The sequence below is a fragment of the Triplophysa dalaica genome, chromosome 4 (genome assembly GCF_015846415.1).
Source record: "Triplophysa dalaica isolate WHDGS20190420 chromosome 4, ASM1584641v1, whole genome shotgun sequence".
NCBI lineage: Eukaryota > Metazoa > Chordata > Actinopteri > Cypriniformes > Nemacheilidae > Triplophysa > Triplophysa dalaica.
This window is the reverse complement of record NC_079545.1, coordinates 11,328,766-11,352,902: the sequence shown is the minus strand read 5'-3', so window position 1 is coordinate 11,352,902 and position 24,137 is coordinate 11,328,766. Positions and strand designations below refer to the sequence as shown.

The following is a 24,137-nucleotide window of genomic DNA, read 5'->3' as shown; positions in this document are numbered from 1 at the left end:
CCCGGCGCTTTGGGACTGCCCATTTAAATGCAGCAATTTTATTATTTATCCCACACATTGTTATATACATTCGTTTTATGAAGCTAATTGGGCACTCGCTGTTTATTTTACACACGAGGCATTGTTAAAAACCTCTAACCAAATCGAAAAAACATGGAGGAGTGTTTGGAAAAATGGCTGGCTACACCCCCACCCAAATAGTCTGAACCTGGCACTTCCTTGTTTTTCAAAAGTTTTATTTTGAAAAAGTTGCTCGCGTTTTCGGTGTCTTTCTGTCTAAAAATCCACCTGTTTAATTCAGTTACTGTGAGTTAAACGCATGAAGAGTTTGGAGGGCTCGTGACAGTAGCTAGCTCGTAGACTGGCTCTTGGTTTTAGAGAGCTAATCGCTGAGAGTTTGATCGAGGCACAATGTTGTCCGCCACCGCTGCCACTGACGAGGATTTCAGCCTCAGGTTTCCACTGCACGCCCTGGTCTGGGAGAATGACTACAGGAGGCTGGAGAAAGAAATTCAGACGGTATGAGTTAAGTCGATGATGTAACAGTAAAATACTGATAGGGTCTGTTACTGCTATAAGCATTGTGCTGTCTGCTCCAGTGGATCACAACATGACTTGCTTCTCGTGTATTTAAAAAGACTGTGATTTGCATTTGATGCTTAGCGTATCAAATGTCATAAAGTACCAGTAGCAAGTATCCACTTGTTAGCTAATGTCACATTGCATTAGAATGCTGGTAGGCACTGAAACTGAAACAATGTTGTCATGTACATACTCAAGTGTAGTCTACAGATACAAATTCAGAACTTTCTTTGCGCTCCTTTCAGAATAACATTGAAGAAGTTGATCCACGAGGTCGCACCCCTCTTCACCTGGCTGTCTCACTGGGACACCTGGAGTCGGTGAGAGTGTTGCTAAGACACGGGGCAGTTGTTACCAAAGAAAATGATAAACATTGGACAGGTGAGAGTTAAGCTTGTGAATTCCACTTGTGAAGTTTAATTGTGGGTACAAATATAATACGATAGTGCTTTAGATGTACTTTGCCTACAAAGTAAATTGCATTGGCTCCCATGATGACTCCATTAGCCCCATTTAGCATCACTTTCTCAGTTTGTCTCATCCGTGGTTTTCTTAGCCATTGAAAGTCCAATCTCTAGGCCGCAGTCTATCAAGGGATGCTGTGAGGATGCAGTGTCACATAACCCAATAGTTGCCTCTCCAAAGATATTTTCTGGTCAATACTGGCCATTTAGATCCTTGTATGCGTGTCTGTGCAGTTCTGCAGGAGGCGGTGAGCACGGGAGATCCGGAGATTGTTCAACTGGTGCTCCAGAAGCGGGATTATCTCAAAGCCTCCACTGCGCTGGGTGGTGTTCCGGAATTACTGTGCAAGATCCGTGAGGTGCGTGTCTCATTTTTTTTGTCTTTGAAAAATCGGTTGTTTTCTGATTGTTTGGGACTGTTTCTTATGCTGAAATGATTCTTATTCTTCATCTCTTCTCCCCATTATTCAACTTTTTTCACACCTTTGTATATATGAGTTTAAATATTGAAATATAGTCATGGGATTTTGAAATCCCCTCTCACATAACTTCTATCAATATTTCCAAATGTGGCGTTTGACATCATTTCGTGCTAACTTGTTGACTACTGTTCAGCAAAAGAAATGAACACAACATTTCTGTCAATGGTTCATGTTATTTGTGTTGACAATGACATTATATTGTCCATCAGATGTCATTCTCTAGGTATTTTTATGAAATCATTTTACTTTGTATTAAATAAATAACAAATCTTCTGCATACCTAGACGTCAAAGGAATTACATCAAGAGGAAAAAAGTCATTATTTTTCTTGCACTATTTTCACCATTTACCCTTTAAACTTCCTAGTTTCTTGGTAATGTATCTAACATCCTACAGTCTCATCTGTGTGATGCTGTCTGCAACACTTTTCAAAGCAGCTTGTGCTGAGTCCCTTTAATAAAACGAACCCCCTCTTGTCCCAAGTCCCCAGATTTCTACATGGAGATGAAGTGGGAGTTTACCAGCTGGAGTAAGTGTTCATTTCCCCAAACTTAATCTGCACATGAATCCTTAAGACTGACTCATAAAAGTCCTCTGTTCTCGCTCTAGTTCCTCTCGTATCCCGCATGTGTCCCAGCGACGTGTGCAGAATCTGGAAAAGCGGAGCTAGTCTGAGGGTGGACACCACACTGCTGGGCTTTGAAAACATGACATGGATCAGAGGCAGAAGAAGCTATATCTTCAGAGGAGATGGTTAGTCACTAGCTCTGCATGTTTAAATGTGTTTACACATGAATTTGGTGTTCTGTGAAATGTGTTCCTCTGAATTGCACTTGAATTACACCACTGTTTGTTTGTGGTTGATCAAAATCATGTTGAATGTCATTTGCCATTTAACAGACAACTGTACAGAGCTGATGGAAGTCAACCATGAGGAAGAAGTTGTCGACACGGAGCGTTTCGATCTTTCGCGCGAGATGGAGGATGTCACGCTTAACAACATGCAGCCAGCTGAACAGGAAGTAGCCAAGAGACTGACCACACCCATCGTTAACACTTACCTGGACACGAAGGACATTGCGTTCGAGAGGTTAAACCCGTTTACACAGTTTTTTGTGCACGATGCCACATTTGAATGCTACATTATTATCGGTTATATGCTATTAGCACTAAAAGCAACAGTAGGGCTTAAGATTCCAGTTTCATTGTCAAGCTCTTGAATGATCACCAGGAGAGTATTGGTCTTTGTCTGATGTCAATGAATAATGTACCATTCTGTGCTCAGGTCTAAGTCAGGGATCTGGGGCTGGAGGTCAGACAGAACTGAGTCGGTGAATGGATTTGAAGCTAAGGTGAGCCAACACACCAACTGTTCTTGATGATTACAAATCTTATAGACTTTGAACTGAGTTTTGTAATGAGAAGATCTTACCGTCTCTCTTATCAGACGACAACTGAATGAAAGAGAAGTGAAACTAAGTGTGGCTCTATTTATAATAGCAGTGAGTTTAAGAAGTCGGTCTGTGTCATGTGGGTGATAATGCTGGATTTGGCAGGTTTTTACAGTGAACAACGTCAACGTAGTAATTCGCACCAGGACTGAACATCTCACAGATGAGGAGAAGGCCAGGATAAAAAGTAATTAACCCAGTTTTTAACATTTACACTCAAAATATCTTCCTTATGCAAACCTTTTCAGCTGGGTTTTTAGTAGGTGTGCTTTGCTTAACTATCCATTAATGAATGTTTTCATCTTCACAGGTGAAAGGAACGTTCTGGAATCTTTACTCGGCACAGTGGAACAACAGATCGGTGCTCAAGGAGTAAGACCAACACAAAACCCAGTTTTAATATATTTTTACAAACCTGAAAGGATTCTCAGTTGATTCTCTACGTGATAACAGGACATGACTTTGGAATATGCCACTGCCACAAACCCCACCGCCATCACTCCCGAAGAGTATTTTAACCCCGACTTTGACCTCCAAGGCAGAGATATCGGACGACCACTTGAGCTCACCATCAGAACACAGAAGTAAGCCCTTTCGTTGGACCCTTGCTGAAACTCTAAGCAACAGATTTTGGTCTAACTGTAGAATGTATGTCCCACATCGGTGTGAAAGTTAAATCGCAGCCAAAAGCTTGTAAATATTCTACATTTTAACCATGGTTTAGGAAACGCCCATCTAACATTAGGAACGCACTGTAATCTCACCATTTTTACAGTTGTATATATAATTAAAAAGTCTTGTGTTTCGCTCTCAGGTTTAAAGGCACTCTGTGGATGAGTGAGGAACATCCTCTTTCTCTGGTGGAGCAGGTCACGCCCATCATTGACCTGATGGCCCGCACCAGCACCCACTTTGCCCGACTCAGAGATTTTATCAACCTCAGGTTTCCTCCTGGCTTTCCCGTCAAGATTGGTGAGTGAATGCCTGTGTGCTTTTAGAAAACAAAAAAACTCCTATATTTAGCTTTGAAATGCAACCTTTTCCAACTATGTAAGTAAATATGTCAACCTTGTCGAATAAAAGGCACAGCATTTAAATTTACCTGATTCAGCACACTCCCACTTCAAATTTATGCTGCATTTTTTTTCAGTTAATGTGTTTCTTGGAATTCAAACCCATGACTTTGCACTGCATAAGTTAAAGAGAACATATCTAGAGATTTTTGAGGTCCTTCTTTGGTTTATGGAGTGTCCAACAACAAGTTTATGTACATAGAAGATGTAAAAACACCATTATTTCGTTATAAAAGGCAGTTATTCTTACCTTACTTCTTGACTGACTCTCAAATGATTTGTTCCGCAATTCATCTCTCTCATCTGCTCCTTTTCCGCTAGCTAAGTCTGATGTGATTGGTCAGATGGTCTACCTTGAATGAGGCTCACGCGCTACAGTGTTTGGGGGAGAAGTGTGAAGTTTTCACAGGCAGTCCTAGGAAAACGTAGGCAGGGACTATATGTAGTGATGTAAATCCGCGGCGGTTCGCGAATCGGACTAGGGACGACTCGTTTGCGTGATTCAGACTCGACTCCCTAAGCCAATAACTTTGTTATTCATTCACCTTCGGATTTGCAACTTGGCAGAGTGCTTACTTTCAAACGCGGCAACATAACACACTGCAGAAAATGTAAATTTCATGATTCCATGTTATGTACTCTTTAAGGTTCGCCAATTCAAAACCATCCGTTCTGTTGTTTCTTCAGAAATCCCTCTGTACCACGTGTTAAATGCTCGCATCACGTTTGGAAGCGTCAACAAGTGCAGCAATGACGAGCCTCTGGACGCAGACCAATCATCTTCCACGCCCTCACCTACAGAAGAGAAGTGTGAAAATGATGTCCAGGCGTCAGGTTTGGAGATCTTTTCATTCCTATCTGTAATAGTCGCAAAATCATTATCTTCGGTTTATCATCAGTCTCATTAACCTTAGGCATAGATCTTAAATACATTTGGACCTTAGCCAGCAAATCCAGTTGAGACGCATTCTAAAAGACACGAATTTGTCAGCTAAAAACATTTTTGTGGTGCTCTACAGGACCTGATGTGTTCCAGGTTTGTGCATCTGTATTCACGGCTCCTTCACATTATCATCATCGAGGCGGCAACCGGCATTCTAACGCACGTCATTACAACCCAACCAGTCACGATGAAGAGCTGCTTCAGTTTGCCATTCGGCAGAGCCTGATTGAGTCCAGTGCATTCAACACTCAGGTTCAAATGATTCCTGGGAGAGTTCTGGTGCTTTTATGGATGCTTCTTGTCTCTAATAAGCATTTGTCTGCTAATTGTTTTGCAGGATTCTTTGAGCGATTCGGATGGACTGGTGACACAATCTATGGAGAACAGATTAAGTGATGGGTAATTTTTATGCTTCTGTTATTTGTGGTGTTATTTTCTCTCTCTCTAAATTCAAAAGATCTGAAAGTATGTAGTCATAAATGCTTGGCTTAACTGGCATGTTTGTACATACAGTGATGCAAAAAATACGCTTGCATACTGTAGATACAACCATTCAAATTGCTTTCATAGTTCATATTCACACAAGAATGCACAGTTAGCGTATCTTTCAAATGTTATATTTCCATTTTCCTTATAATTTTTTTAAGTAGTCTCGTTCTGTTACACTATCGCAGATCTGGGTCTGAAGGAGTTTTAGTCGACCTCAGTGACACCACACCTTCCAGCACTGGCTCAGTCTCCAGCCCTGACATTGACCTGCGATTGGCCATGGAGCTGTCCGCCCAGGCACAGGAGGAGGAGGAAAGGAAAAGAAAGAAAGAAGAAGAAGACTTGGAAAGAATTTTACAACTCTCACTAACAGAAAAGTGACAAAGTAAGATGGTCGGAGAACAAAGGGAGTTCCTGTTCTTGACATAATCATTAAACCTTTTAATTTATACTCTTCCTCTGATTCATGCTGCTTTCTCTTGCCACTGACAAACAAATACAAATATTGTTTTTGTTAATTTTAGAACTTCCTGCTTTCTTTTCCAAGGGTGTTTTATTTTTATCTTATTTGATGATCACAGACACGATCTAACTCAAATGGGCTTTATCCACTTACGTTTTCTCTTGTAAGGATCATGCAGTCCATTTCGTGGAATTCAGCTGCGTTGTGTTAAAATGAATGTGAAAGTCCAAACATGAACCAGTGTGTGAGAATGTATGAATTTGTAGTAACAAGATTGTCTTGGCAGATACAACCGGACGTGTTTTCCTCCAGAAGGTGTTTAGCATTAATATTATTAGTTTTAGATTTTTATTAATATTATATCTCAGGGTCCGACTGGTCATCAGTTGTCTGTTCCTTTTAAGCATTTTATTACCGCCCAGTCAAGTGAGAGAATAATATGTTTTATACTAATAATAGTAAGACAGTACCATCCTAACACGTGTGCTAGTGACCTAAGCACCTCTACCGTAAAGGCAATAATTTACACCGCCGTGCCTCCCCGGAGTAAGAGGCACTCGTGCAGACTGGAATATTCTCGATATGGGCTGTCAGATGTAAGCAAATACACCTCTAGCTTTTAGTCTGCCTGAAATGTATAATAATACAATTAAAACCGCCCGTGTCATCACAGCTCTTTTAATGCAAAGCATGAATGTGGTCACTTTTCGGCACCAACAAAACCTCATTCTAAACTAAAGGACCAGCTATGTGTCTTTTAGGTGTTGTGAAACTAAATGTTTGTGGTTGGATGGCATTGTCTGTTAACCGAGCTTCTAATGTGGTAATGTGGACGAACCTGCTCTGCTATTCATTAATGAATGCCACTGTGGTATCTGATTGCTTTGTAGGAGATTTCATGCAGTTCCTTCCTGTTTTCCTTCTATAGATGTCTTAAATGTTGTCTCTTGTTGACGCTCTTTAAATTCCGTGAGGTGCAACAAGTATTACAGCCTGCAGTATCTTCCTCACGACTTTTGTATGAATCGGTGTATGTGTTTTGAACACATGCTGTTACCACATTATGTTATGACAGATGTCATTATATTATTTCCTCTGGTCCAGTAAATCAGGATCTGATGGTGGGTGGCAGTCCCAATCCTGCATTTTAAATAGAGATTTTTGTATTTCTTCTCTTGGACAGAAAGCTAATTTTAGTTTTCTGATTTATTCCTATGCTACAGACTACAGTAAATCACAGGTTCTATATACAGAAAAAATTTACTGAACGTAAAATTCATAAGCTTTCATTACTTAAGACTTCATTTTACTTGTGGCATTTTCTTGGGTCTAAGTCTTAACTAATTGCCAAAATGTTTAATGATCTTTACCGTATTAGGGTTTACGGAGTTAATTGTGATGCTGCAAAATGCAAGATAACATTGTGTCTGAGCATGTTGAAAAAAATCTGAAGGCATTTGTAAACTGTGATGTATGTTAAAGGAAGAGAAACATTTTTACTTTAATAAAAGCACTTTATTGACTTTTTTTGGCCTTTTTTGAAACTGGCAACGGCAAATAATAACAGCAACAATAAAGCAAAATGATAATTACATTTCTGTAGATTTGACATTGTTAACTGTAAATATTAATGAAACAACATTATACAACAGATTATAACGGAGCGATAGACAACAATGGGTGAAAGGAAGTGCTGTAGTACTGTTGGGACACAGCATTTTTTTACAAAAACCAACAGATGGCACTGTTCGGATGTGTTATGATGCGCTTGACACTATTTCTCCTTTCTTGAGTTAGCTCAAATATTTAATATATGTGTTTTTCACAAGCAAAAGTATTTGTTTATTCATCACCACGTGTGCAAGGAATACGATTCCTGTGTACTACTTCGCATACTATCCATACTAAATAGTTTTCGGAATTATGTTGAAATAAGTAGGAGGGTCTAAAATAGTGCAGGTCCATGCAAACTTGAATTGATATGCCCAAAAATATTGTGTGGGGGAGTGCTACACTAAGTTCATGAATTAAACAGTATAATAAAATTACATAAGAAATAAAGATTAAGCAAATGCTGAATTGTAATATATTTTTAGGGCATAATAAAAGAATGAATTGGGACGCAGCATAGTGTCTCAGCAATCAGATTTACAGATTATATTGTCTAGGAGGTCATACAAATTACAGTAATATTAATAAAAACAGATTGTATTATGAGAAAAGCACTAAGTCATTATCTGTTGGGTGGCACGATGCTTAACTGTACATATGCCTCAAATGTGACATTTTTGTATATTCGAATAGACGTTTGTTGCCACCTCATTTGCTTGAGTTGCTGCACTTCTATCTTAAAAGACCTTTGACTGCAATATGTTGGCAGATGAATCTGTATGTCAGCTTTGGTTTTAGGCAGCTTGCTGTCAATCTCTGCCCGCTGTGGGGTAAAATCAGCATTTCAGTGAGGAATGAAAGCATGAGTTGAACTGGGTGAGTTTTATGGTGTGTAAAAACATTGACATTTTACATTATAGGTCTTATTGTTGATACAGATTTTTTGTGCTGCTAAATAATTGTAACATATTTCAGATATAACAAATATAAAGATTCTTTAAAAAATGATTGAGCCTTAATTTTGTTCATTCACGTACAGCCTAAATTCATTGTGAGGCTATAAAAGCCTTAATTTCCTTCATGAAAATAAATGGAGGCATTCACTCATTTAACTTAATTTGCTAAAGTGTCTTGTCCCTCAGTTTTAACTAACCAGGTGTTTAGCGCTTGACTCCAGAAATCATATTGTGGTATATTTTGAGCCACCTGCTAAAATAAAAAATTATGTCAATACAGATAAAGGTCTCCATCTGTCTTCTGTGTAACCTGCATGAGGATGAGTTATGTGTGCCTCTGTCAAATCTGAGTAGATGAAATTCAAAAGGGACTGGTGGGATTGATAAAACAACACTTGAAAGTAGGCCGGTACAGTTTGGGGGTTCTTTCAGTAAGCACACTTAAACAGACGAGAGAGATAGGAAGAACTAAATACACCACTTACATTTAGATCAAATAAAATCTGATGTAAACTTAATCTAATTGGAACATGAGAATTCTCTGGCGATTGTGCATTTAGCTGTGAAATTCAGAGCATTGTTTGATTTGTAAGGAATTTTGTGGAAGTCATGTTTTTTCGTTTTGGCTATACTAGTTTTTGGAAATGTACTGTTTTCACACCCATAACATATTTCTCATAAATGGGCAAATAAAAATGAAGAAACAAAATAGGAATATGATTTGTTTGGTATTATTGATTGGTTTGTACATTTTAATACAATGAAATGTTACAAAATGACGTGTCTCTCTAACACATGTCATTTCCGTCACATCCACAATGCATATATTTCCTCATCTTAAGTAGAAACCATGTGCATAGACTGATATGTTTCTGTTGTCTGTACTCTATAAACATGAGATTAGGAAAATCATAAACATGATTCTTTCACGTATTGGTAATAAATACATTCTTGTTTTGACTGTAAATGGCACATCCAAAGCGCTGGTATTGTCTTATTATCTTCTGACGCCATAACAGTATCATTATCATCATTTTTAGAATGAGGAATATAAAAATAATTGATTACACTTTATGTTCTCCTTGGGGCTGTTGCATTCAATCTTTCGGTAATTCTCTGCCAGGATAGTGATTCAGACAGATTCATGTTTTATATTATTTATTGAGTTGGCCTATTTGAAAGAAATCTGACATACCCCAAACAACCTAATAAATAAACATCTTATATTAAGAACAATCTTTAAAATAAAACGTACATAAATACAGACTGTTAAATAAAAAAAATACATGCACAAAAAGGATATAAATAATTTAGCAGCTTTATGCAAACAATGCACTGAAAAACAATACTGATATACTTTTTATACAGTTTTTTGTCTAATTACTTTTAAACGGTGAAATCCACATTGTCTGGATTACAGTATTGTTAAATTAAAGAAGAATGGATTATTTTATCTAAGCAATGTGTTTTAACAACTTTGTTTATTCGCTCATACTGACGTTGATAATCCTACAAAGGTGAAGGCTTGCCTCATGAATATTAATTAGTGCTATGACGTCTCGTTATAATCGTCCAATAGCGACCCTTGGATTGTGAATATTAAGTATCAACCCGTCATCATGGTAAAAATTGTAATCTCATCCTATTCATCGCATCTTTTATGAGTGTCATCGGCGTCGAAGAGGTTTGTAGACACAAACAGCCATGCCGATCATGATCACCAACAGTGTGGAGAGAACACTTAAGAGAAGAACTGCAGGAGAAAGAAAAAGAAACAAATTTGGTCGTGATATAAACTGAACATGCTAATACGAACCATGTAGTTCTCATTCAAACATGCTAACCGGCTATCTATTCAATAGCTCAATTCAGCAGACACCACAAGACTTTACGAATAAAACTAAATGAATTATAAACTGTGTTGTCATGTAACAATGGCAGGTTCACCTTACTAGATGCGGGAGGCCGAAACACAGTTTCAATTGCATTTACCATTCAGTTCTTACCTAAATTTTGCCTCAGCAGAACTTCATATGGTCTGTTGTTGTGTGCTTTAGATTCCCCCAGTTGTGCATTTCCAACTGAGATCAACGTTATACAGCTCACGACGAGAAAATGCAGCCGTGTTGACATCTTGGAGCAGCGTGGGATGCAGAATCAACCAAATAGCGTCGCTGCTGCAGGGTCCTAATGCCGCCCTAAAGAATCAATCATTGTAAGGCTTGTGATCTTGTTTGTGAAACAACTATTGGATAGACGTAGTTGTTACAACTATAAAAGGTTAGGTCACACCACACTACATGATTCTTAAACTAGCATGATTAAAAATTGTGTTCGTGTGGGTCCGGTTAAGCCAACGTTGTTTGCAGTGTTGGGTAAGTTACTCTGAAAAAGTTATTACTAGTTATTAATTACATATTTAATAGCGTATTTAGGTTACTGTATAAACGACTCTTTTCAATAAGTATTTAATGACTTATTACTAATTACTTTCTATAACCTATATCAACCTTGATTAGATAAGAGATTCAAGGATAGACATGACACACTCTTAACTCGTTAAAATAAATAATATAAAACTACATAAAGTATTACGAATGTGAGAAAGACACATTAATTCATGCATTTCATAATTTGACTTTGAATGTCAATTCCACTATTGTATACATTACACAGTATTTCGTTCAATTACATCCAAAATAACTGTAATTAAATTACAGAAAAATAAGAGTTTTTAAGGAATTCAATTTCTGTAATTAAATTACAGTAACAAAGTACTTAATAACTGGTTACCCCCAACATTGGTTGTTTAGACCAAATATCCAAGAATGATAACTTTTTTATTTTTATCAATGCATTTAAAACGGTATCTCCAAAACATCCACAATGAAAATTCAAACTTCTAAATCATGTTTTAATTCAGTAGGGATATGTTCAAGGAGTAGGGAAATAATTTTTTACTTGTCCCAACCAGGTCGAGCCCTGTCGCGTCCCTGTTTTTGCCAAGTGGTTGATATCCTTTGGACAACATCGTGTTGACCCTGGGACAACATTTAAATCAACCAATCTGACTTCAGAAATAAAATTACACTTTATTTTAAATTTAATCTTCCAACCAGGATTAGATGCATCTAGACCATTGTTTTTCACTTATTATTTACAGGTCGATCTTGTTTTTAGACGAGGCACAATTTGCTTTTTATTGATCACGTGTTATATAAAACATTGTGTTTAAAGATGATCAAAATCCTCAGTTGTATAATCATACTAGTTACAGTAATATTAATTAAAACAGATTGCATTATGGGAAAAGCACTTAGCCATCTTCTATTGGGTAAAATGAAGGCTCAATGGTTTACTGTAAAATTATGATCAGTGCTTTAAAACTGAATTGATCACTGAAACATCCACAATGAAAATTCAAACTACTAAATAATGTTTTAATTTAGTAGGGATTAGTTCAATGGGTCGGGAAATAATTTATTTGCTTGTCCCAACCAAGATAGAAAACCAAGTGTATGCACCTGTTGTGTCCTTTAAGGGGTCTTAAATTAGTTGTTTTTAGATGAGGCATAATTTACTTCAGAAAATTTGTTATTTTCACCACGTTATATAAAATGATTGTGTTATAGATCGTCAAAATCCTGAGATGTAAAATCATAGGGAGTAAACTTTTTATAAATGCAGTTTTTTATGAATTTATATGAAGGGGATCGAGGGATTACATCAAATACTTTTGAAAATGAATTTGTCACACTGCAGGACTGTTTAAGTAGATAAAGTTAAGCAGTAAAGTGTAACAGCATCACTGAAGGTAATGGTGACCATACACATCGCTTATTACAAACACCTTGCCTCAAATGTCTATTCCAACCTGCAATGTTAATAGCTGTGATATTTGTCAACTACTCTGTTGTACTTTAGGTCATAATACAGTTCTTCACTGGCAAGCCTTTTCCATGCAATGTGGAACTCTCAGTCTTTCATTTTGGTAATTAACAGAGAAGCGCAGAGCCTACAGGCCTTTTGTTAGGATCCTCTGTAGTTGAATCTGAGGTCCACCTCTACTCCAGTCCTCTGCACTGAAGCCTTTGATCCATTCTGTGTCCCCTGCTAGAAGAGGTTGAATGTGGAATAGCATTATCTTTTCTCTATTCTCTCACCCCGTACCTGAAACTGGCACAACTGAGGCCTGTTTCCCAGAGCTGTGATTGGCGACGATTGAAGATGTAGTCTTTAATAAAACATCTCATTTAAATGCTTGACACAATGCTGTTCTCTTACCCGTGTTTGCAGATGCTGGACACTGCAGCTCAATGCAAATCAACATGTTAATTAAGGCGCAACAGTGCAACGCAGAGAGAGCGATAGATAGATCGATTTATAAAGTTTATACATTACAGCTTTATTCGTTTTCACACAAACAAGCAGAACTCTCCACCACAACCTACAATGCAGACATGGTATATGGACACCAATATTGCAACTATCCATAATAAGACATTCATAGAGCTAAAACTCACTTACACAGTTCCATAACACTGGCTGTTCTTTATTTGGAAAATTTATGGGAAGATTTAGCTCTTACACATAACATAGTTAGAATTTGGTCTCAAATTCTGTCAGAGAATGAGAAACAGTCATGTATTTTAAATTCCAAAGCAGGAACAGAAGATATTCCTTTTTTTACTTTTAACATGGTGAGGCACAATATCAATACGATACAAAGTTTTGACATAAATTAGCTACAATAATTAGGCTGAGTTAAGGCAGAACACACCATTATGTTTCAATCTTTACAACAGCTATTTCTGAAAAATGAGTGAGAATGAAATATGAAGTTCTCGGTTCTCATTGGTTGAATGTCTCACGATGAGGTAATCTTGCAGATATCTCTTGCATGTTTCTCAAAAAGTGTTTAGTGGAAAATATATATATAGTATATATATTTATATGACTTACAACATAAGCAAATACCACAGAACTGTTATACATGTTAAACCTTAAAAATGAAAGAAAGAACATCAACATTTTAGTTAGATTGCACAGCATGATAAACCATAATTTATAACGAACATTGTTCTTATTATTATTATTCAGAGTCAATTCAATTGTATGTTATATTTCTTACAAATACTTAACTTGGAACATTATTTTCAGTTGGTGGATCCCTTAAAGAAATGTATGCAAAAGTTGCCCTTTACCTTTATACTGTAAATTCTTAGCTTCCTTTTTGAACAGATGTAACTCAAGATAAATGTTGTTTGTGGATTGTGTTCAGTTGTTTTGGTCTCGCTGGCTGGAAGATGGTCTAAGGAACAGGACTTAAACCCATGCTGTCAGGATGGATGTCTGGTAGAGTTCTCTCTGGTCGCAGACAAACAGCAAGCCGCTGAAATTGGATCCAAAAGAACACGTGATAGAACAATTTTGTACTTTTTCAAGCTTCATGTCCTGACCTGTTGATCATAGAATCTTAAAGGTCCATTGTATGAAATTTAGCGGTATCTAGCAGTGAGTTTGCAAATTGCAACCATCGGCTCTCTCCACCCCTCCCTTTCAATGCACTACGGTGGCTGACACGGAACACGGTGTCACGGTGGCAAGATGTTGTCATGTTTTCACTTGTTTGCCGAAAGAGAAATTTACGAAACATGCTCTGTAGAGCAGTTGATCTATTTAGGGGTATTTTTCAAACAAAACAACATTGTGAATTCCATGCAAAGGGACCCGCGGTCTGGTGTATATAGATATAAAATAGTTAATTCTAAAATGATAAAAACATAACGCTTCATTATGTAAGGTCTTTATACACCTCTGAAGACATAGTTATGTATGTTATATTGCAATTCTGTCAATAGATCTTCCAAAAAATGTCACAATGGACCTTTAAGTGTTTCAGGATGTTATGAGCAGTCATACCTGTTTAAGCGAACCTGGGGTCCACACAAGCTTATACACCATGTATATGGGGATCCACATGAAGGATGAAGCTGCAATGAAGTATCCTGTTGTAATACTCCAGTCTGGGAACTCATAGTCGAATAGTGAGAGGGGCTGAGGGTTCAACAGTGAGCTGATAATAATGTACTGAAACACAGAAAAAAGATTTAGGCTTAAAGCGCAAGAATAAATAAAGTGTTTTTTATCTGTTTGTTTCCTTTAAACGCTGCAGGATATAGATCTTATTAAAAATGTATGTGCAATTTTCGGTATAATGGTCTTTTGACATGACAGAAAACCTGTTGCTTAGAATTTTGTTCTTCACTTTCGTGTTATGGTTATGTTTATTGGAATTAAAAATACTGGTGGCATCGTTTTAAAATTATCTTAACAATTGTAATATGATTCAAAATCAAACATAAAACTAATGTGAATTGTGGCATAACATTTTCCTGAGACCACTGTAGGGTCATTCTTTAAAAAGGTAAATTACCTCCCAGCATTACTAGGACATTGTAGGGCCCTGCTCTCACTCAATTGATATGTTTGAAAACTGCGAGGCTATGATCAGATTATTGTATATACAGTACAAAAAGTCGTTTGTTATCCTGCAGACCCTGCATATCACCGTAGAGACAAGAAAAGATCGGCGGACTTGGTAAAACTGTAACAAATGTCTTCTCTCCAGCAATTCAAATAATCTCACACTATCTCTGGAGATGAGCGAGGAAAAGAACAGCAAAATGTAGAGAGATAAAAATGTCAACCGTTTATTTCACCACAGGCCTGTTGAGGTTCGCTATGATGTATGCAGAGGTGTCATAGGAATATTAAACTATAAGAGTGCACAGGGTCTGACATTTGCAGCCGGGGAAAATTGACAGTGTGGAGAGGTGAGAAAATAGGATTATTAAGGTAATAAGAGTGGATCATTAAACAATTTCGAGAGAATAAAAGATTGTGTGAGCATTTCACATGCAGGCAAAAGTTTACACACGGATCTTGGATGTTATGTCAGATGATTATTCAAACTTACACCCAGAAATGCTGGACTGATAGCAACCCAACACAATCTCCAGAACAGTCCTGGTGTAAAGCCCAGCATTGCTTTGATATCGTTGCTGAATCTATTAACACCTGGGGAAAATTGATAAATGCTCTGAATTACTTTGAACATATGTTACTGTAAATATAGTCTTTATTTACCGTTAGCCTATGTTTGGCAGGGATTTGTATAGCAAAGTACAGTCTTTAGGACATCATACTGTAATATTTATAAAACATGATAATGTAAAACAAAAATCTTACCATAAAACCAGGATACTGCAGTGGCCTCCAGAAAGACGATAGCTATAATTGAAGACCCAACTCCAAATTCTTCTAGCAACTTTACCACATATGCACCACCCTGGCAAACAAAGTTTAAACTTAATTTGGACTATTCTAGTTATAAATCGAGCAACATTTGAATTTCAACTTCTGTTTAAGTGTCACGTATTCATAACGCCATGCATTTTATGTAAATATGCAGCTTTGCAACAATGCAAAATTGTGACTAGCACTGTAGAAGAAAATTGAACTGAATTAAATCAAACTTCTGCACGTTTTATTTTTTACTTTTGTCTGGTTTGCTATGACACACACCGATTCGTCTGTAATATTTTTATGTTTGCAGATGTGAGTCCATACATGCATCAGAAGGCAGTGCCAGGTTGTATTAAGATGCATTGGTAAAATGTACAAACAAAGACAGAAGATCGCCGGAACTCACTTTCGTAAGGGTGCTGAGAGAGCCCACAAAGCAAACAACGACCAGAGCGAGAACAAACAACTCTCGCCGTTGGGACAGGACATCTGGATATTCGTCCATCACAGCTGTAATTATGGCTTCTAGCCCACCAAACTGAAGTATGCCACAACGAAATAACACGGCACACAAAAGAAATTAAACAGCGAGTTTAATAGACATTATATGACTCTGATTATTTTTATTATATTCAATGAATCTGATTATTTCTTCTGTTCTTTTTGCATGCATGCAAACTTTTTAATGTAGATAACGTCATTTTTGTAAACTTCATGAAAAAGGTTTGAATATGGTTCTACTTGTTTCAGTTCTGAATGTAATTCAGGATGCATGCTGATAAGACAAATGAAAGCAGCGCAGGTGTGTACATACAGTGCTGTCCAACCCTAATGTAATCATCATCGCAAAGAAGATGATTGCGAAGAAAGTTGATCCAACCATGTTTGCAATGGCCTCAGGATATGTGATGAAGAGCAGGCTCGGACCTAGAATAAAGACAGACATTTGTTTAGTCACGAAAGAATGAAACCCTTAAAAGTCACTACCTTACTATTATTAGAAAAAAAACAAGGTTGATAGAAAGCTCACCTTTGTCCCTGGCTACATCCTCAATGTTTATATTTCTCTGTTCGGCCATATATCCCAGAACAGTAAAAATAACAAATCCGGACAAAAAACTCGTAAGGCAGTTTACCAGACTGGTTACGATGGCGTCTCTGTACAAAACATAAACAAAACATAGCTTTTACATACAAGAAATCAAAAATCATCACTCTGATGATAGTATGTTGTGGATGGGGGTTGCTATGTGGTTGCTAGGGTGCTCTAGGTGGTTGCTTAATTGTCTAAATCAAGCCTTGTTTTGTTGGGTACAGTACATTTATTAAATAATATAAAAAAAAAACATGACCGTAATTTTATTGAATAAATGATAGCTGTGATGTTATTGTGTATAAAGGATGGGGTTGGGTCAAAGGACGGTTGAATCGACAGCATTTCCCCTCAGTTAATAGACAGAGAGTCAAATGTAAATAAATGACTAAGCTGTAGATAGAATCATAATTGGAAGTGAATGAGAATGGTTCTGGCCAGACTTGACAGGTCACTTTTGTTACTGTTAACCACTAGTGTTTCAGTTTGAAATAACCAGCTGTTATTCAGTATTTTAGAACTTTATTGTTTAAGTATAATAGTATAAGCTGTTAGAATTAAAAAGGTATTATTTAGGAATTGAATTATGAAATATTAATCAGTTTCTGTTTTAGATTTTTATGGCAATATAATGCTACACAGCTAAATCACCAGTGTTAAAAAAAGTAAATTACACTTTGAGAGTGTGAATTATATATTCACTGTGAGTTGTAATTTGACATTTTTAACACTGGCAATTTTGTTTTGTACTGATGAATAAACACTTTAAAATGTTTGTAGATTAATGCAAAGAATATGATGGCTTAATCATTACCTGTAGCAGTTATTGTTAAAGGGATTGTAGCTTGAAAGGGCAAGCAGCACACCAAACCCAGGACCAAGAGAGAAAAAGATCTGAGCTGCTGCATCCACCCAAACCTACAGAGTCACAATAATTTCTTATCTTTACTCTTATTCAACTGTTAAACAATGTGGGGAAAGCTTAAAAAGTGATAACATTTTTGAAAGACTGGCAATTTGGGATGGGTTAGATTGGGAAATGGCAAAGACAATGACATCACAGAATACTGGGAATATTGACGAGGCGGTGCTTGCTCAGATCTGAAGATTCGTGCAACATGAGAAACGCGTGATTATGTGTGTGTGTTTGCCAGTGTGTCAATGAGTACAAGGGCCTTTCATGATGGAAAAAATTCTAAACCAATTACGCATCTCATTAGCCCCTAGTGCTTTATTTTTGCTTCTCATCACCCTGTCGCTGCATCTCGGAGCAAACGACTAACTGCAAGCTTTTAAAGCAAAGAATACAGAGACATCTGGTAATTTTTGCCTGCGTTGACCGTTGTGCTATGTAGAAATTATACTGTTGATAAAAATTAGGAAAGAATTGTGTCGTTTATGATATATCCGTAGGCCAAGTCAGTTCCTCTGCTATTGATATGTGGGCTACGTGTACATATACCTCAAGTGCTTTTTATTACCGCATGAAATGCCTTCTCCGGAACAATATAGAATTATAACAGCACATAAATACATTTGAAAAGGTAACAAGATAGGCAAAGATGTCAACAACTCAATGCAATTTAGCAATGATTCTGTGCTAGAACCAAGAGAGAATAAGAAAGGCAGTAGAAAATAAGCACTCACACTGGTCTCCTTTAATTTTTCCCATTTGGGATTGAGATAGAACACCACTCCCTGCCACGCTCCTGGCAAAGTGGCACCACGAACCATTAGGATCAAAAGCACCACGTACGGCAGGGTGGCAGTCACCCATACCACCTGAGACAAACAGGGGGAAGTGACTTTTTCCTCAGATCAATAAACATTTTGTTTAGTTTAGTTACAATTTAGCAAAGAGAGTTTCGTTTTCCTGACCTTTCCTGATGTCTTGACTCCTTTCCACAGGCTGAAGTAGACGATGGTAAAAATGAGGAAGAGGCACAGCATGAGCTGCCAACGAATGTATCCCACATTGTCAAGCCCAGACGATTCATGGACCGCCAAGACGTTCCTCCTGTTTTAAGAGGGATGTTCAACTGTGGAGTCAGTGAATATTTACCTCAGTACACAGCGCTCGCCATGACCTGAATGTACATATTTCACAAATCTAATAGGCATACGTGAAAAGTGAATCAGTCAACAAACTTTTAAAATACAAAGGAACCTTGCAATTTTTCAGATACTACTAGTCATCATTCAACAAAATATGTTATAGCATGTTGGTATTGTATTTTTCACATTTCCATTTATCCACATGTTTCTTCTCCTTTCTATCCCTTTCGCTAAATCCACACCTCATTTTGCTTTCCCTGCCTCATTCATCTTTTTATCTTCTTCTCTTTGCTAAATTTGCCCCAGCAGTGCAGCCACTTACATGCACTTACGTGTAAAACTCCTCGGCGGGTGAGCGTGAGTAGTTCGTCCAGGTCACATTGTCTTTTCCAAAGTAGTTGGTGCAGTTTTCTGTGTTCCATTCATTATCACAGCTGGTCCAGGGCAGTGTGCTGCTGAATGAGGAGTAGAAGTAGAACAGAGCCCAGGCGATGATGGTGTTATAGTAGAAGGATACATACAGGGCAATGATGCAGATGGCGAAACCAATGCCTAACAGAGGAGGAAATTATGTCAGTGTGTTGAAAATCCAAATCAGACCCATTATTCTATCTGTTTGATTCGTTTTTTTTATATCCATCTTACTTAAAGACAGAGATAGAATATTAAAATATTTAGAATATATGTTTTCTCTATACAAAACCAACTGACTACTTACCTTTAAAAATAGGGCAAATGTGTTTCCATATGGATATGGCACCTGTTCTGTGGAACTGTCCCAGAGCTAACTCCATGTAGAAAAGTGGCACTCCACCAAATATAGCCATCAAAACGTAAGGAATAAGAAAAGCCCCTGAAAAATGGGAAGCGTGAAATATGACCAGTCTTTCATGTCTAAACCAATCGATATTTGTCCACATTCAAGAGCTATTAAAGGAAGGGGTACTTCACCTTAAAATTCTGTCATCATTTACTCACCTTCGTTCCAAATCTGTATAAATGTCTGTGTTCTGATGAACACAGAGAAAGATATTTGGAAGAATGCTTATAACCAAAAAGATCTTGCCCCCCATTGACTCCATAGGAAAAAATAAGACATTTTGAAGAATGTAGGAAATCAAACGGTTCTCGGGCATTTTTGACTACCATTGTATTTTTTAATTCTATTAGTCAATGGAGGGCAAAAACTGTCTGGTTATTCGTATTCTTCCAACTATCTTTCTCTGTGTTCATCAGAACAAAGAAATGTATACAGATTTCGAACGAAGGTGAGTAAATGATGAGTACATTTTTTCATTTTTGGGTAAAGTATCCCTTTAAACCAAGTAAAGAATATTAAACTAAAGAATAGTTCGGCTGTTAAAGGTAAAACGTATAATAGGCGACATCTCTGGTTTCACAAAATGTGGTCTTGTTCTATTGTTAAATGTTAATTCTGAATGCGCAGTTTGCATGCGTGACGAATGCACTTGTTATTTTTGTATCGAGTGCGACATTTAATGTTATTTTCGATTATTTAGGATGCAAAACGCACACAAAAGATCATAAACTTAATAAGTGTAATGACATGAAAATATCATAATTTTCTACACATTTCAGAAGCTTTTTCTGTAGGCAGGTTGCTGTATTTTGTACATCATCTTTAAATGTGTCAAATATAATTGATCAAATACTAGATCTAACTTCACGTAGACAGTTTTTGAAAAACATATTTTGCTTAACTTAAAATACAAAAATTCTTTAAACTGAAAAGCTTAGCTTGTCAATGCTTTTTAATTGACCTGTTAAGTTCAGCACCTCGGACAGCTCATAAATCAAACAATTTTACTCTTCAAATGTATTATTTTCCATTTTAATTTAAGTAAACAAAAATCATTTCTTCTGTTGTTTAGCTTTAAATATATACATACAGAAATCAGTGTCACACATTATTTATTCAAAGTAAAAAACAAAGTCTTACCGCCGCCGTTTTGATAACAGATATATGGAAATCTCCAGACATTTCCAAGGTCCACCGCGAAACCAATGACCGATAACAGAAAATCCATTTTTTTGGTCCATTTGTCCCGCGATTCCGTCTGAATGATGACCGGTACCGGGTTGGTGTTGTACCCGGAGTTGTTGGGAGGACCCGGGGCGCAGAGGTTCCCGTGCACGAGCACTTGCTCTTGGTGGGGCATCGTTGGCGCACTGGTAACTTGGCAAACTGCAGAAGTAGTTAAGACCTGGCTTTTAAGTGTTTAATGTAAAAAGTTGCAATGTGTTTTGGGTTAGGCTCGTGGTTGTGCGGGGGACCGCAGCATTCTGCTGTGGTTGATTTCCCTGCTGGTTGGAGTAAAACCTTGAGGATTAACCAGCGAGTCCCTCCACCTTAGCGCGAGAGATGTGATCGAATGAGATTACACGCGGGAGATGCGCGCGACACCATCACTCAACCCTGACATCACGCGTGCCCCATGCTATGATTCAAATGGACCTCTCCAAGTGCGCGCTTGAGTTCTCAAAAGATATTGCTCTATTTGTCAATGTAAAAATGACTTATGGTAAAGCTTAGGGCGAAAAGAATGGTTAAGACATAGTTTTATGATCATATTAAAATGTTACTCATTGTGCCCCAGTTCGTTTATAAGTTCCCAACTTGTGTCATCAGTTGGATGCAAAATCAAATAGAAAATCTTTTTTGTGGCATTTAAATAATAATCTTACACAAAGTGGGCAACAAATTTATTAGAAAAACTCATAAACAGACAAACCTATCACCACAAGTCTCATTTATAAGATAATTGGGGAACCCCTTAAAGTTGAATATTTTTCATTTTAAGGTGAGAATAATACTTTTATTCAATGAGTATAAGACAATATAATAATTGTCTATATTATCCATGTTAGTTGTAGCTAATTTCAAAAAAATCGAAAAGCTACGCATTTATGACACGTCTTGTTTAGTGTCGACACTGAAGGATTGTTTGTATTGGAAGTTTATTGTTTGTTTAATATGGTTACTTTGTTTATCTATTCCCTATACCATATACATTAGGTCACTGTATTAGATGAAGAATGGATCAGCAGGCTTCTCGCCCACGTTATTTTGACAGCAGAGCAGTGTGAATAGCATTTTGAGTTTCCCTGGCTTCCTGGGCAGGCAGATGTAATATTATTTACTGGAGATCCAGGAGAGTGTATATGCTCTGTGGTCTAACCGTTCTCGTTAGGTAAACCTAATAAAAAGAGTTGGAAATCAAATCCACCGCTTTTAGCACTGGATAATCTTAAAAGTCCTAACTAGATATGCAGACTGGAGTAATCGCGTAGTCCAATGGCCAGAGAGTGCAGCAAATAAAGTTAGACTACGAAATTGAAGCCTCCACGAGGCCTGGTTCAAGACCCAGGTGAAATACAAGAGTTCTTAAGTGCATTAAAACAGATTTAGGATATGACAGGTTTGTTTTGACTGCGTTCATATGCATGGTTAATGCTGCTTTTCTTTAGTCTATACCAAAATGCATACACTGCAATCAAAAGTTCACTGAAATTCTTTTCAAGAAAATGTTTTTATTTCAACCTGTGAGATTACAGTAAATGTTTGATTTTGTGTACAAACATCCCAATTATATTCATTTCTTCATGACAAACCTCACATTTATTTAAAAACATTATTTGGGTTGAAAAACAATTCAAAAAGAATCCAGGATATATTAGATACTATTTTTTTTAAAGGATAGTATGAGGTTCATAAAACGCCAAGAATGTTTTTTATGACAGTTCTAGGTAAAGGTTGGCTATTTTAAGCTATTGTTTTAAATATTTTTTAGCCACAGACATAATTTTCATAGTTACATATTTATTTTTATCTATAGTTTTGAATATTTATTTTATTTATAATCATTATTTCATACGTTTTACTTATTATAAAATTTGGTAACAAAGTGTTGTTTCCCTACATTTTGACTGAAGTGCACAATAAGGTGCAGATTCAGAAAGCGCTATTTCTTTCCATCTAAAATCCAATGTAAAAATGCAGTCCAGGCAATTTCTTGTAACTTCAGGGTCAAAAGTGGTCATGGCATCTCTCTTGCAATATGGTGTTTACCCTCAAAACTAATCCAAATGGTTCATTTAGATATTAGAAATGTAAGTGCTCTCCAAGTCCAACCATACTTGCAGTTGCAGAAAAATATTAATTGCTACTAAGCAGCACACCATTTCAAGGTAAATTTAGAAAAAAAAAACATTAATTGTTGCTACTGCAACAATACTTTTGGTTCTAGAAATGTTCCGGTCATCTTTGACAATGAAATATTTTCTCCTACCTGAAAGGTTATATGACGGTAACTTGCACTTTGGTAAAGATGAATCAAAAGATGCATCATTGCAAAAGATACATTTGTCTGCCATCCTGTAACAAAATCCGGCAATGACTTTCTTATTTCCAGGCTAGTTCCGCTGTTAAAAGCTTTATCTGTCACTCCTCAGTTGTGAAGCCCCTCTCTAAGCATCCTACTTTGTATCTCATTCTACCTCATTATTTACACCAGAGACATGTATGTAACTCATACTTGCAAGATGTCTCAGCTGAAGTGTTTCTGAACGGGCTGCCGGCCAAGGAGGTGTTAGCCCAGTGGCCTAATGGATAAAACATGAGGCTTCTAAACAGAGGATTGACGATTCGAGTTCTATTTGTGTTGTCTTCGAAAGGAAACAATACCTGCATTCTGCATTAGTAATGGATTGCAGAATAAAGAAGAAAAATCTGCTAAAAGGTGACTAACTGCATTAGCCCGTTGCGCGTATGCGCTTTGGCTTTTACAGATCAAACTACATCATCGCTACCTAAAATAAACCAATACCTTTGTATTGCTTGCCTGGCTGGATTTATTCATTGGCTATATCAAAGCACTTTCTCCAGAGTAATCAAATACTAATGCAATGTTTATTGGATGAATGTATCTCTTGTACAGTAAGGTGTTGGAGCTTGAGCTGGCACAAACGTGTACAAACAGACACACTTCAATCTTTAAAACGTTCAAATAACATAACGCTCAACCTTTTCTCTCAACCCTGGCTCTTGTGAAGGGCCTGAGGAGCAGAATCTAGTCAGGCAGCAAAAAGAACTCAGAAGAGTCCAAAACACTATGAACATGCTGGTATAAGATGCCCCATGAAGCTG

The 24,137-nt window shown here is 37.2% G+C and overlaps 2 protein-coding genes across 2 annotated transcripts; one reads left to right on the top strand and one right to left on the bottom strand.

Annotated features, from left to right (window-relative positions):
• The first annotated feature begins 8 nt into the window (after positions 1-8).
• ankrd13a (ankyrin repeat domain 13A) lies at positions 9-7,469 on the top strand. Its single transcript, XM_056747095.1, has 15 exons — positions 9-519; positions 828-963; positions 1,281-1,405; positions 2,012-2,057; positions 2,138-2,281; positions 2,429-2,618; positions 2,814-2,880; positions 3,085-3,166; positions 3,290-3,351; positions 3,433-3,563; positions 3,794-3,951; positions 4,740-4,886; positions 5,072-5,247; positions 5,333-5,394; positions 5,670-7,469. Exons 1-15 carry the CDS (start codon positions 412-414, stop codon positions 5,863-5,865), a joined length of 1,830 nt encoding a protein of 609 aa, XP_056603073.1. The 5' UTR covers positions 9-411; the 3' UTR covers positions 5,866-7,469.
• Positions 7,470-13,592: 6,123 nt separating this feature from the next.
• On the bottom strand, positions 13,593-21,411 carry slc6a4b (solute carrier family 6 member 4b). The gene is made up of 13 exons (XM_056745744.1): positions 20,931-21,411; positions 19,689-19,823; positions 19,303-19,522; positions 18,794-18,932; positions 18,563-18,697; positions 17,730-17,833; positions 16,853-16,980; positions 16,637-16,749; positions 16,229-16,360; positions 15,766-15,865; positions 15,494-15,594; positions 14,437-14,604; positions 13,593-13,906 (listed from the first exon to the last, which is right to left on the bottom strand). Exons 1-13 carry the CDS (start codon positions 21,148-21,150, stop codon positions 13,826-13,828), a joined length of 1,776 nt encoding a protein of 591 aa, XP_056601722.1. The 5' UTR covers positions 21,151-21,411; the 3' UTR covers positions 13,593-13,825.
• Between the last annotated feature and the right edge of the window lie 2,726 nt (positions 21,412-24,137).